General features: G+C 50.8%; 1 protein-coding gene across 1 annotated transcript; it reads right to left on the reverse strand.

Annotated features, from left to right (window-relative positions):
* Nucleotides 1–1,880: 1,880 nt before the first annotated feature.
* AADACL4 (arylacetamide deacetylase-like 4) lies at nt 1,881–12,902 on the reverse strand. Its single transcript, XM_012662553.1, has 4 exons — nt 12,735–12,902; nt 8,653–8,869; nt 5,227–5,290; nt 1,881–2,655 (listed from the first exon to the last, which is right to left on the reverse strand). Exons 1-4 carry the CDS (start codon nt 12,900–12,902, stop codon nt 1,881–1,883), a joined length of 1,224 nt encoding a protein of 407 aa, XP_012518007.1.
* Between the last annotated feature and the right edge of the window lie 256 nt (nt 12,903–13,158).

The raw sequence follows: 13,158 nt of genomic DNA on the forward strand, positions 1-13,158 counted from the left end.
TCTCCCCTGAGATCTTCCTTTAGTCCAGCCCAGGGTAGCTGTGTTGAGGGTGGAGCTTCATTGCAACAGCATTTTACAGGCCAGCTGGAGCCAATCAAAGTTGGGCTTTGACTAGTGACCTTTGACCCCAGGAACAATTAGGTGCCTCCCCCTCCAGCAGGGACCACGGCCCCCAGCACTGCTTTGTCATCGTGGGTGTAGACTCACCATTGACAGTGTGACCAGTTGTTGGCATTTATTCTGTACAGACCTTATATGTTAGGGCTTTAAGAAGATTTTAAAGGCATTTTTTTCTCCCTTTGATTTCTTTTTCTTTTTTTTTTCAAAACAGGGTCCCGCTCTGTCTCCCTTGCTAGAGTGCAGTGTTGTGATCATAGCTCGCTGCAGCCTCAAACTCCCAGGCTCAAGTGATCCTCCTGCCTCAGCCTCCCGAGTAGCTGGGACTATAGGCGTGCACCACGACACCCAGCTAATTTTTCTATTTTTAGTAGAGACGGGGTCTCGCTCTTGCTCAGGCTGGTCTCCAACTCCTGACCTCAAGTGATCCTCCCCGCCTTGACCTCCTGGAGTGCTAGGATTCTAGGAATGAGCCACCGCATCCAGACTCCCTTTGATATTTATTTCACTCCAGTTAGAGAATGTTGCTAGATCCATAATTGGACATTGTTAGTACTGGAAGAAAACAGACATACTTTGGATTTTCTTGAATATTAAGCAAAATTGTTCTTAGCTTACTGCTCATCCTCTGCAGCCAAGCCAAGCATTGATTTAGCATTTCTTTAATCAGTAAAATAGAATTCACCAAAGCACCCAGCTGGTGGCAGAATCCATACTTGCCACACCCCACTCAGGGCTACTATCATATGCCCCCTTTTTTTTTGAGCAAGTAAAATATTTATTTTTTTTAATTTTTTTTATTTCAGCATATTACGGGGGTACAAATGTTTAGGTTATGTATATTGCCTTTGCCCCACCCGAGTCAGAGCTTCAAGCCTATCCATCCCCCAGATGTGCGCACCACACCCATTACTTGTGTATATACCCATCCCCTCTTCTCCCCTCCCCTCCTATCTGCCCGACACCCAGTGAATGTTATTACTATGTGTGCACTTAAGTGTTGATCAGTTAGCACCAATTCGATGGTGAGTACATGTGGTGCTTGTTTTTCCATTCTTCGGATACTTCACTTAGTAGAATGGGTTCCAGCTGTATCCAGGATAGTACAAGAGGTGCTAGTTCACCATTGTTTTTGGTGGCTGAGCAGAACTCCCTGGTATACATATCCCACATTTCCTTAATCCACTCATGTATTGATGGGCACTGGGTTGTTTTCACATCTTTGCAATTGTGAATCGTGCTGCTATAAACATTCAAGTGCAGATGTCTTTTTTATAGAGTGTCTTTTGTTCTTTGGGTAGATGCCCAGTAATGGGATTGCTGAATCAAATGGTAATTCTACTTGTATCTCTTTAAGGTATCTCCATATTACCTTCCACAGAGTTTGTACTAGTTTGCAGTCCCACCAGCAGTGTATGAGTGTTCCTGTCTCTCCGCATCCGCGCCAATATTTATTGTTTTGGGACTTTTTGATAAAGGCCATTCTCACTGGGGATAACTGATATCTCACTGTGGTTTTGATTTGCATTTCTCTGATGATTAGAAATGTTGAGCATTTTTACATATGCTTGTTAGCCATTATTCTGTCTTCTTTTGAAAAGTTTCTGTTCAGGACCTTTGCCCACTTTTTGATAGGGTTGTTTGATTTTTTTCTTGCTGATTTTCCTGAGTTCTAAATAGATTCTAATTATCAGCCCTTTATCGGATATGTAACGTGAATATTTTCTCCCATTCTGTAGGTTGTCTGTTTGCTCTCATGACTGTCATATGCCCTTTATATAACTGACTACAGCATTCACAATTTTCTGGGAGCATGGGAAAGAGAAAGGCTTCTTATCAAATAAGATAAAGGATCCATGGAAGCCATCCTCCACATGGTACCATGTCACACAGACCCCCTGGTCCTCCAAGCGCTTCTTATAGAGCAAGGTGTCATCCCGGAGGATGTCGTTCTCGCAGCTCACCAGGAAGGCCTCGGGAAGCTGAGCGATGGTCTCGTCATCTGTGACGAGGGGTGAGTTTTCTACATCCAATATACATTTGGCTTCTAGATAGGCAGCCTCATTGAAAGGGCCAGGGAACCTGGGCTGGTGGCCTCTGCCCTTGAATCTCTCGGGGATGTTGTCAGAGCTGAGCCACTTCCTGTATTTCTTCCAGACATCCGGGGGTATAAACGCCCCACTCAGGATGGCATCCCGCCAGGAGAGGTCGATGGACAGATACCTACACATATTAGTCACCATGAACGTCCGGGTGAGGAACGGGATGTACTTGTTCTGCTGAAAGGACGGCAACTGCAAATTGATGAGCTGGACAACCGGATAAATCAGGACCTGAGCCCGGATGCTGGGAAGATCTGATCTGCCCACCAAGGCCTGGGTGATGAAGGCCCCGATCCCTCCTCCGATGCTTTCTCCGCAGACCACGACCCGGCAGGGGTCCACCCCGTAGGTCTCCAGGCCCCTCAGAAAGTGGATGGAGGCGCTGAGGCAGTCTTGGGACATGGCAGGGGCGAGGTGGTCAGGGAGCTTGCGGTACCTGGGGAGTAAACGGGGCACGAGCCCGTGGTGTGGACAGGTGTGCTGGGTGCCGTTCCAGCAGCATCCTCACCACACTTCCTATACTGTCTCTGATTAAATCCTCAGAATAACCGAAGTAAGGATTTTTATGCCCCCTTTTTTTCTACGAAGATGTGAAGAACGCGCCCAGAGTCGTACCGGCCAGGAGTCTGGACACCAAACCTACCCTCTGTCTGCTTCCCACAGACGCATAAGCTCTGTAGAAGACTATGCAACTTTAAAGCCATTGGCTTTGGAAGCAAAACAACCAGCAAGGACAGAAAAACAGGCAAATGAAGCTACTACTGGTCCCACTGCCTATCAGTAGAGAAAGGGACAGGAGAAACTAAAATAAATAATAAAGTCAAAGGGAAATTTCTTTCAGGAAGAATTTTTTTTAAAAAATCAAAAATCTAATGACCAAGGCTTGTTCTTCCCCAGTGACTCAAAGAGTGGCCTTCTCTTCCAGGGCCAGGGGAGGCAGGAAGGGGCTGGGAGGTGTTCTGAGGGTAAAGGTGTAGAAAAATGAGCCAGGCGGGAAACAGACAGAGCTAGAGCTGAGGAAAACCCAGGGACCAGCGGCTGGTGAAAAACATCCAGAGGTTTGGTCCCCGTAGCGTGTCTCCTCCAAGGAATTCAAGAGCAAGGAAAAGGAACTCTAAAATGAACCTCTAAAAACAGTAAAGCACAAGCTACCTAATGCATGAATCGAGTTTGGGGTAATAGAAAGGAATGAATTTAAAAAATAGAAACAGTTTGGCTAAACTGCATGGATTAGAGAGTCTATGTAAACAATTTTTTGTCTTAAATTTTTAGTTAAGGGTTGTTGCTAATCATCTTTTCTGTTATTACGATCGATCGTTCAAAACATCAAAAAGGTATATTCTAATGGTAAGATTAAATTTAGAAGAAGCGCAAGGAAAAATGATACCTTGGACTAAGGCTTTCAAACTTTGTGAGAGCAACAAAATTATTTTTTTCAATTAAAATGATATAAGGAGCCCCCCTGTATAAAATAAACAAGCGCAGCTGTTCTGGTTTTGCTCAAGGCTAAGGGCCCTAAGCCCTCACTCTTTCTTCTTCCTCCTTTGTCTTCACAGCTGCCTCTAAGGCATCACGGGGAAACCTAGGGTTCCAGGGAACCGGTTTGAAAACCATTGCCTTGTATTAGACCTTGAATTTTCTTTTCCTTTAAAAGCCACGCCTTTAAAAATAAGGTTTGACTGCTGCGGCCTAGCCCTGCAACATTTCCTGGATGAGCAATACACTGATAAAACAATCGATGCTGTCAACACGGGTTCCACGGAAACTCAGACAAAACACACGCTTAGGAGGGTCTCTGCAGGGAGGGGAAGTTTCTTTCAGCACCTGGTAGCAGCAAGCACACACTTCAGCTTCCGTTTTCCCCCCATTTCTAGAAGTGAATACTGCTCACTAAATGTTGGATATATGAACCCAACAGGATGAAAGAAATAACACACGATGTGCTTGCTACTGGCAAAATCCCCGACCTGCCAGAAAGCGGCAGAAACGCCCCCAGGCCTTCGTGCACTCCTCTCTTGCCCGCTGCAATGGACTGAAATCCTGTACCGCAGTGTGAGGGTGTCAGGAGGTGGAGCCTTCGGGAGGCGATTGGGTCGTGAGGGTGGGGCCTCGTGAACAGGATTAGTGCCCTTGGGGACTCCAGAGAGCCCTCTGGCTCCTCCTTGCGCCACACTCCCATACGAGGAGGAGTTGGCGCTCTGCATCTCGGAAGAGGGTCTTCACCAGAACCCGACCATGCTGACACCCTGATCCTGGACTTCCAGCCTCCAGAACTACAAGAAATAAATGTCCCCACCTGGGGCGATTTGGTAGAGCAGCCCTAACAAGACACCCACTCAGAAGGGAAGGCTTTGCAGAAGCCACAGGTCGAAAGACCCATCTTCTCTGAGGACCTGGGTAGGGAGGCCCATTTATGTCCCGATGAGAAATCAGGGAACACCCGGGCCTTAGACATCACCCCTTTTTTCAGTGTCTCTCAGGAGTCCCCTCCCAGGCACTGTCCTGCTGCAGCCCCCTGGCGGCCGGAAGCCCCTTATACGTGTGTGTGGCGCTGAATCCTGTTTCCGTCATTCCTTTTCTTTCCTTTTTACATTGTTTTGTTGTGTCTATGTGTATTCCTAAAAAGTAGTCTTTTCATTCAAATTGTTTTTAACTTTACAAAAAGAGGTTTTATGTGATCTTTTGAAATGTTTTCACTTAATTTTATACTATATACTAAGATTCATTAGCAGTATCGTGCACCTTTTCAGTTCAGTTATTTGAATGGCTACATAACATTCTATAAAATCTTCATGGCTACGTGATCTATCTACCACTGTCTATTCACGCACTTCACTGTTGATGGGTTTTTGCGATCTTGAACAGTGCTGCAGCTGTCTCCGTGGCTGCGTGCACAAGAGTGCCTCTTGGGGGTTAGGGCCCCTCTCTCTGGTCTATAAATCATCCATGAACTCACTCTGCCTTCTCCCATCCATGGAAAACCCCCCAGCTGTCTCCAGCAACTCACCCAACCAACAGCAGCACGGAGTCAGTCTCCTGGGCCAGGAAACTGCACAGGTTGTGGTAACAATCTGCAAGACAACCAGTGACAGCGACAGCCCATGAGTAGGGCCCGGGGCTTCCCACCACAGCCGCCAGGAAGAGCCAGCTGACAACGCTGGCCTGGGATGGGACTGCCTCTCTTTGTTCCTGTTCTTGCCTGCTCCGAAGCGACTCTGGCCGGCCAGGTCAGACATCTCCTGAGTGTCAGGGCTTGAACGCATCTGGGGGCCCATCCTCTGCAACATCTCTCTTACAGTGGGGGAAACTGAGGACCAGGAAGTCTTGGTGATTTGAAATGGACAAAGCCAAGACTGGGGAAGTTAGACATGCCTGCCTGGCAATATTAATAATAATTTTATATATTTATATTAATTAAGACATAACGGTTGGATGGGATGTTTCTACTAGCAGAGTGGTACACATGAAGTTCTCAGAAGGCAGGTCCATGCACGTGAGTGCCAGGCACAGAATCGGTGCCAAATACACTTCTGTCTAACTCGATAGTTCTCAATTTCGGCCACACAATTTTTAGTAAACAGGCTTCTACTTTGCACTTGCACAATTCACTCAGCCCTGTTGGATCCTGCCTTTATATAAATGCTGATATCTTGTTCGTCGCAGAGGGACTAGAGCTTTCACAGGTCCTCAGGCCCAAGCTGAACCCCGAACCGACTGGATCAGAATCTCTGCGGTGGGGGCTCTGGCAGCAGGATTTTCTAAATCATACCGGGTAATCCGGTGTTCAGGGGAGGTTGCCGAGGTGGGTACATGCTTCATCAATGCTGTTTAAGGGAGGTGACAGAGTTCGGAGATGGAGCCAGAAGCACGGAGGGGCTAAACTGAGTCAGCACAGGCAGCTCCTGAGTCCAAGGGGCTGTACCAGTGGCTCTCAGCTCTGGCGGCACAGTGAAGGCATCTGGGGAGCTTTTCAAACACACTGATGCCCATGTGCATTTCCACTGCAGGTGTGCGTGGAAGAAAAAAATACTGACGCCTGGGCCCTATTACGCCCAGAGACTAACTTAGCCAGCTGGGGTAGGACCTGGGAGCCAGTGTGACGTTAATGCTCCCAGGTGATTTTAAAGGCCAGGCAAGGTGGAGACTGCCGCCAGCCATGATCTCGGCCCTGCCCACCTGTCCACCTTCGTCTCCCGCTCTCTCACCCAGACATTCCTTCCTCCCTCATGCACAGCAGGTCGTGTCAGTTTCAGAGCCTTGCACTTGCCATCCCTTCTGCTTAGACTTAATAGAGCTGGGACTAGGGCTACGCAAGTGAGGCAGCCACCTTGGGTGCAAAATCGAGGGGCCACCCGACACTCAGCCATCCAGATAAAAACATTCTGATGCAATATTTTAAGAAATGGCGGCAGGGCACGGTGGTTCATGCCTGTAATCCCAATGCTTTGGGAGACTGAGGAGGGAGGATTGCTTGAGGCTAGAAATTATCCTACTTGCTTGTTTCCTCCTTCAGTGTCCAGCTCCCTCCCCTGACTGTCAGCTCCAGGAGGCCAGGGGCTGGGGCTCGCTTGTTCCCACTGTGTCCCTTGTGCCTGGAAAATGTCTGGCACGAAGTAGGTGCTCAGTAAACACTTGCTGAATGATCCCTGGTTCTACCTTTGGAAATGACACTAACCCTCAACAGAGGAAGGCTGACAGTCCCAGAAAACTCAAGGGGGACCCCCGGGGCTTCTGAAAGGAAAGAGTGCTCTCAGGCAAGGTGGGGCCAGAGGATGGGAGATACCATAGTTAACTTCTGGAAGAGGGAGAGCAGGGAGACAGCCTTCAGATACAGCATGGTCTTTGTCACATCCACCACCAGGTGGCAGCACACCCCAATCTCAGGGAAGTGATAGCAGAGAAGTGGCGTTTTTACACGGGCACATTTCCTCATGTGTGTCTGTGCGTCCATCCACCCACCCACCTGCTCATTCACCAACCCATCCTTTCATCCAATTATTCCCCACCCACCCATGTATTTATTCTTGCATGCATTCATTCATTCATTCATTCAAAAAACAAAAACAGGGTTGGGCACGTGGCTCACGCCTCGCTATCAAGCCAGGAGTTCCAGACCAGCCTGGGCAGCATAGTGAGACCCTTTCTCTACCAAAAAAAAAAAATTTTTTTTTAATAATTTACAAAATAAACACAATAGGCCCTGTGCGGTGGTTCACGCCTATAATCCCAGCACTCTGGGAGGCCGAGGTGAGAGGATCTCTTGAGCTCAGGAGTGTGAGGTTGCAGTGAGCTGTGATGACGCCACTGCACTCCAGCCAGGGCAACAGAGTGAGACACTGTCTCAAAAAAATAAAATAAAATAAATGGTAAAAAAAATAAAAACAGTCGTCCAGGCACTGAGGATCTAGCAACAAACAAAACAGAAGTCACTTCCCTGCAATCTCGAGTTCCCATTTCCAGCAGGGCAGACAAGCGGCAAGGGAGGAGACACAGGAAGGAATGGGATGAGTTCAGATTGTGACAAATGTCTCCAAGAACATGACCAAGGACAATGCCAGGGATGGGGACGGGACACAGGGTGGGGCAGCAGGGTGGCGGGGACAGTCCTTAGATAAGGTGTCCAGGGAGGCCACTCTGGAGAAGGACATTTGAGACTAGGACTGGAAGAAGGAGGGTGGTCAGCTGTGCAGTCAGGCGTGGGGGAGCTTTCGAGGCCCAGCAAAAGGCAAGCGCAGCAGACCCGCGATGGGAAAGCCAGCGTGTCCGCGCCAGAGCGAAGGGGGAGGGAGACAGGTAACACATAGCAGGTGACAGGGCAAGACAGCAGGGCCGGCTCTGTCAGTGCCTCCCAGGCTGGGGAGGAGGGAGTTCGGGTTTATCAAAGGGCGCGGAGAGGTGTAAGTGCAGGACTGACAAGCTCCAGCTTGTATTCTTAAGAGACCCCTTTGGCTGCTGGGTGGGGCCACTTTGGCTGCTTGGGCTGAGGGGCGAGAGGTGAGTCCCGGAGACCCAATGCTGGGGTGCAGGGGGCCGGCAAGCGAAGACCAGGTCTCGGGCCATGGGGTGCAGCAGAGCTGGGGGGAGTACATGGGTTTGGGGTCACTGAAGCATGGACAGGACGGCACAGGCTGTGAGCAGAAAGGGAGGGAAGAGGGGAGTCAACACTCGGCCCCCCAACAAGCAGCCCCGCTGGAACACCACTGCCCCCACCTTGACCAAGATGGCCACAGGATGGAAAAGAAAAGACTCCCCACCTGGGCTGCCACGCCACGTCCTGACTTGTGCTCACTGCCCTGTGTCTGGGCTCCCTATAAAAACCCCAACTGTTGACTCCTTTGAGTTCTTCCAGAAAGTTTCCGGGGCAGGCGTGAGCAACGTGCACAGGGATGAGCCCTTCCTTTACGAAGCCAGGAACCGCAGGGGAGCCCCTTACCCAGGCTCCCGAATATCCCGCCCCCTCCGTGGTAGAAGATGATGCCCCGCCGGGGGCTGGAGGACGCTGCCTTGGGCTGGAACAGCCTCACGGGTATGGTCCCAAAACGCAGGTTGGTCACGACGAGCTTAAGGTCCTTCTTTCGTCCCATTCTGTCATGCAAAAAACAGACAAACTTGGCCATGGAGCAAATTCCCAGCTTCTCAAATATAATCCCCTGTGGGAAGTAAGAGAAGGGAAACCAGACGTCAGAAGAGATGAGGACCCGGATGGCAGATGTTCCCGACACTCGTCACTGCTGGGAGGCTCTTGCCTGCCTCCTGTATGCACAGGGGGCCCGTCTGGAAGCAACGGGCTCCGGGATGTGTCCGGGTAGGGGGTTGGGTTTTTGGACTCTTCCTCCCTAAGCTCTTGGTTGGATAATGGTGTGACTTTGACAAAGAGTAGCCCAGCGCTGGGGGCTGAGTGGGAGGAAGGCATTGACTTGAGCAAAGCCCATTTTCCAGGGCAGCTGGCTGGCGAGCCCGCTCTCGCTGGCTCCGTGCTGGGCTCTCCGGCCCGAGGTGGCAGAGACAGGCCAGCACCTGTGTCAACACACCATCGCTCTGGGTCAGGAAGGTTCCAGAAAGCAGCGATGTGATCAATGAGGGACGTCTGCCGTGGGCTCGGGCGGCGGGAGTAGCAGCTCCAGGACCACGGATTTGCCACGTGTGTTTTTACACGGATGTGCTCACCCTAATCACATGCAAGCAAACATCTGAACATCTCACAAAGACAGTTACGCAAAGTCGTATTTCAGGTACCGAGTACATTTAGGCCATTTGGGACCGTGTCTCCCACAGACCTCACATTAGGAGTGTGTCTTTGTCATAGGGAAAACAGGCTGGGACAATGCTATTAAAAATAAGAACAGCTGATACTTATTAACACCTACGATGTTCCGGTACCGGCCCAAGTGGTCTGGATTATTAACGTGCTTAAACTTCTCAACAGCCCTTCTAAGTCAAGCGCAATTATCAGCTGCATCTTACAGAGGGGAACGGAGCATGCCAGGGTCAAGTTCCTTGTTCAAGGAGTAAGACGCAGAGCTTGTGTTCCGAACCACTAAACTAGAAAGAGCTTGGGTTTTGGAGTCAAGCAGTTCTGAGCTCAAGCGTGAGCCCTGCCATCACCTAACTAAAAAGCCGTGGGCATTACGGTCTCTGAGCTTCAATTTCACCTGTTTATGAAATGAGAAGAATGATGTGGATGGTCTGAGGACGAGGCACGAGGATTGCGTGTGACCACCCACGTGGCGGGTCTCCCTGGAGGTCCTGGCAAGTGTGAGCCCCGCCCTTTCTCTTGCTTGCACCCCCGGGGTCTTGTCTTAGGCCCGGTGGGTTGCCCAGTGTGTTCCCTCCATGGAGAGACCCCCCTGAAAGGAACTCCAAACAGAACAATTATTTTCCTGCTGGAGTTGGAGGAGGGCGAGGAGGCCACCACCTGACCCACGGCTGAGAGCCCCAGGCCTTCATGCTGAGCCAGCTTGCACCTTCATCTGCGCCACACTGGGCACCCTGAGGTCACAGCGCCTCTGGTCAGGGCAGCTTGGCTCCAGCGCTGATCTCGATTGTGTTTGCCACACAGTCTGGGCTCATCCACTCCTCCCACTCCTCCCTGCCAGCCTTTCTTACCTGTCTTTCAGGTGGGTGGACACCAAACTGACTTTCACATCCAAGCGCAAGGCTCATGTTCTCACGGGACCCATCCTCCTCCCCCTCGCATGACGGCTGCTGCCTTCTCACTGGCCCTCGGTCCCCTGCCCCGATAAAGCCTCTTCTAAGGCTTATGGCATGGATAGGTCACCTGTGTTTTTCCTACCACCAAACCTAATGCTTCTCTCCAGCAAAGATCTGGCTCCTCTCTGCTGGAGAGGGCAGCATCTAGAACAGTAAATGTCTATCTGGGAGATTCTGAACAACGCCAGGTGACATTAAACCTCTCTAAGCATCACATCCTGAAAGGCCACCAGCTATGCCATGAAGTCACAATGGTTTAGTTTCGGTTTTCAAATTAGGAATCTACATTTTCCACAGCTGGTAGCTGAGGACAGAGGCAGATTGGACAAAGATGATCATGATGATAAATGGGAGCGTCAGTATTTTCGCAACACCTGAGGTCTAGAACTTTAGATAGCCATTGGTCCCAAGATATTGGTCGCAAACTTTTCTAGCATCATCTGCCCTTGAAAACAAAAGCAATAGTGTTGCTATATTACTCTTTCTATCTTTTCGTCAGGCTGAAATCATTCATAGAAACTTCTGGATCTGCAGTAATTTCAGGAAGTGCTGTATCTGCACCTCCAGGGATTTGACAGACACACTCCCAACAGTCTGCTGTCACGGAGGCTTTCCCCGCGCCCGCAGCGCGTGGACACTGCCGATGCTCTTCTCACGCGATCCCCGCGTCGCCTCCCTGGCTCTGCTCACTTTTCAGAGAAGAAAACAAAGGCGCAGAAACTTGAGGCCACAGAGGTAGCAAACGACAGCTTTGGGGCCCAGACCTGGGATTGTCTGTCCGACACCAAAACCAGGCTCTTGATTTCTGGGCCATAGAATCTTTTCTAGCTTTTTCCTTGTCCTCACTAACATTTTGTTCTTCCATTGTCTGTCTCCCGGAACTAAACAGACATTAACCACTTGGACATCGTTATTCTCCTCCTCATCACGCTGTGACGGGCAGTGTGCCGTTGGGGGGCCCAGGGCTGGAGGAACCCAGAGGGGACCCCACAAGCAGAAGTCCCCTTCAGAGCCAGCTGTGGACCCATCTCAGCGTTGCCTGTGAACAGCCCATAGTAGCTGTGAGTAGATGCTGAGTTTGTGGGCTACTTTGGAGGAGAAATACTAAAAGTTGAAAAGACCTCGATTTTTCTGAGCCACCTGCACGTTGCAGACCCCCACTTTTAATCCTGGAACCCCAGACTAGCTTGTAATTCCACATGGATTGCAGCCACTGGCTTCAAACAGCCCGACGCCAGGGAAGCATGTGACCAGGGCAGGTGACAGAGACGAGTGCTTCCTGCATCCTCGGCCTGTCTCCTTGGGTCAGTAGCATTTATGCGATGGGAAACTGGACACATTCACTTCTCCACAAGTGATCCCTACCCCTGGGGAACAATTCCAGTGGCACGAAAACATATTTTATTTACCTACCAAACATTTCTAAACATGTTAACCCTTACCAGATGTCACCTAAGCCTCTTACCAACCGGATGAGATAGATACTATCACCCCCATTTCACAGATGAGAAAACTGAGACACAGAGACGTTAAGTTAATGCTGCAAGATCACGCAGCAAGTGCGTGGCGGAGCCGGGATGCAAGCAGGCAGTCTGGCCGAGGTCCATGCTCCTCATCCCTGCGCCCTGCTGTCCAAGCTTGGCCTCCTCATCCCACAGCTGCCCTCAGAGGTGTTCAGCCTGAGCAGGTTGGTCCCTGGAAGGTCTCCGCCAAGGATTGGGACATTGGGATTAACTCGAGCTGCCTGCCTCCCACCAGGTGTCAAACTGTTGTTTCCAAATGTGCTGCAGCTCTGGGCGTGTGCTGGTTCACCCCCACCTGCCCTCAGCAAAATGCCTACTAGGTGCCAGGCCCTGCGCTAGGGGCTAGGTTTACAGAGATGGGTAAAGTAATTCCTGCCTTCCAAGTGTTTGTAATCCATGCAGGAAAAAACACCTGTAGGCAAACCGGGGTGAAAGATGCCCCCAACCTGAAGGAGGTCAGCCATAAGCCGTTGGAAGGCAAAGTCTGGGTCCGAAATTGTTTCAGATCCTCAGAAAAGAGCCCATTGATTGGCACTGGCAAGTGTTTGATGCTGCAGGAAGAAAGGGAGGGAGCTAGGGAGGGTGGGAGAGAGGAGAGAAGCAGGAGGGGAGGTCAGGGGAGGGAATAGCAGAGGGAGAGGACTGTGTAGCAAAGTCTGTCTTGGGGGAGTCTGGAGAGAGAGAGAGAGAGGGAAAGTGAATGAGGAAAAGGGTTACACGCTGAGAATGAGAGAGAGAGCGAGCACCCCTAACTTATGCCGTGGCCTGAGAGTACACTCACCAAAGTGGTCACGTACAGGAATACACAGTGCAGAAATCTCAACTTCGCGGGATGTTGCAGGGTGGAGGGAACATCTGTGGTGCGGAAGTGCTCAAAGACGACCCAGAGGAAGACCCCCAGGAGAAAGGTGGGCAGCGCCAGTAGTGGCACCAGCCACAGGAAGGCCATGTCCCCGGGCCCCGAGGAGCAGCTGCCTGTGGAAGCAGCCCAGGAGCTTGCGCAGAGACCTCGCCGGTTATGCCAGCACCGCCTCCAGCCCACTCTCCGGGGCTAAGCTGACCCAGTAGCCTGACCGGGCTCCATACTCGCAAGCGCCAGTGGGCCAATGGCAGCCGGAGGAACCTGTTTCCCTGAGGAATGCAGGGACCAGGGAAACCAGTCCTGCCCATCCAGGCAGTCCTGGGAGGTGGGCTTCCCAAAGATT

Source organism: Propithecus coquereli, unplaced genomic scaffold, assembly GCF_000956105.1.
Source record: "Propithecus coquereli isolate 6110/MARCELLA unplaced genomic scaffold, Pcoq_1.0 Scaffold77, whole genome shotgun sequence".
NCBI classification, from domain to species: Eukaryota; Metazoa; Chordata; class Mammalia; order Primates; family Indriidae; genus Propithecus; species Propithecus coquereli.

Excerpts from the sequence above, each read along its gene's own strand:
- AADACL4 (XM_012662553.1), bottom strand. The coding sequence starts at position 12,902 with ATGGCCTTCCTGTGGCTGGTGCCACTACTGGCGCTGCCCACCTTTCTC. Across the intron at positions 5,291-8,652 it reads CGGGATATTCGGGAGCCTGG|ATTGTTACCACAACCTGTGC; the intron begins GTAAGGGGCTCC and ends GTTGTCTTGCAG. Across the intron at positions 2,656-5,226 it reads TCCGTGCTGCTGTTGGTTGG|GTACCGCAAGCTCCCTGACC; the intron begins GTGAGTTGCTGG and ends TTTACTCCCCAG.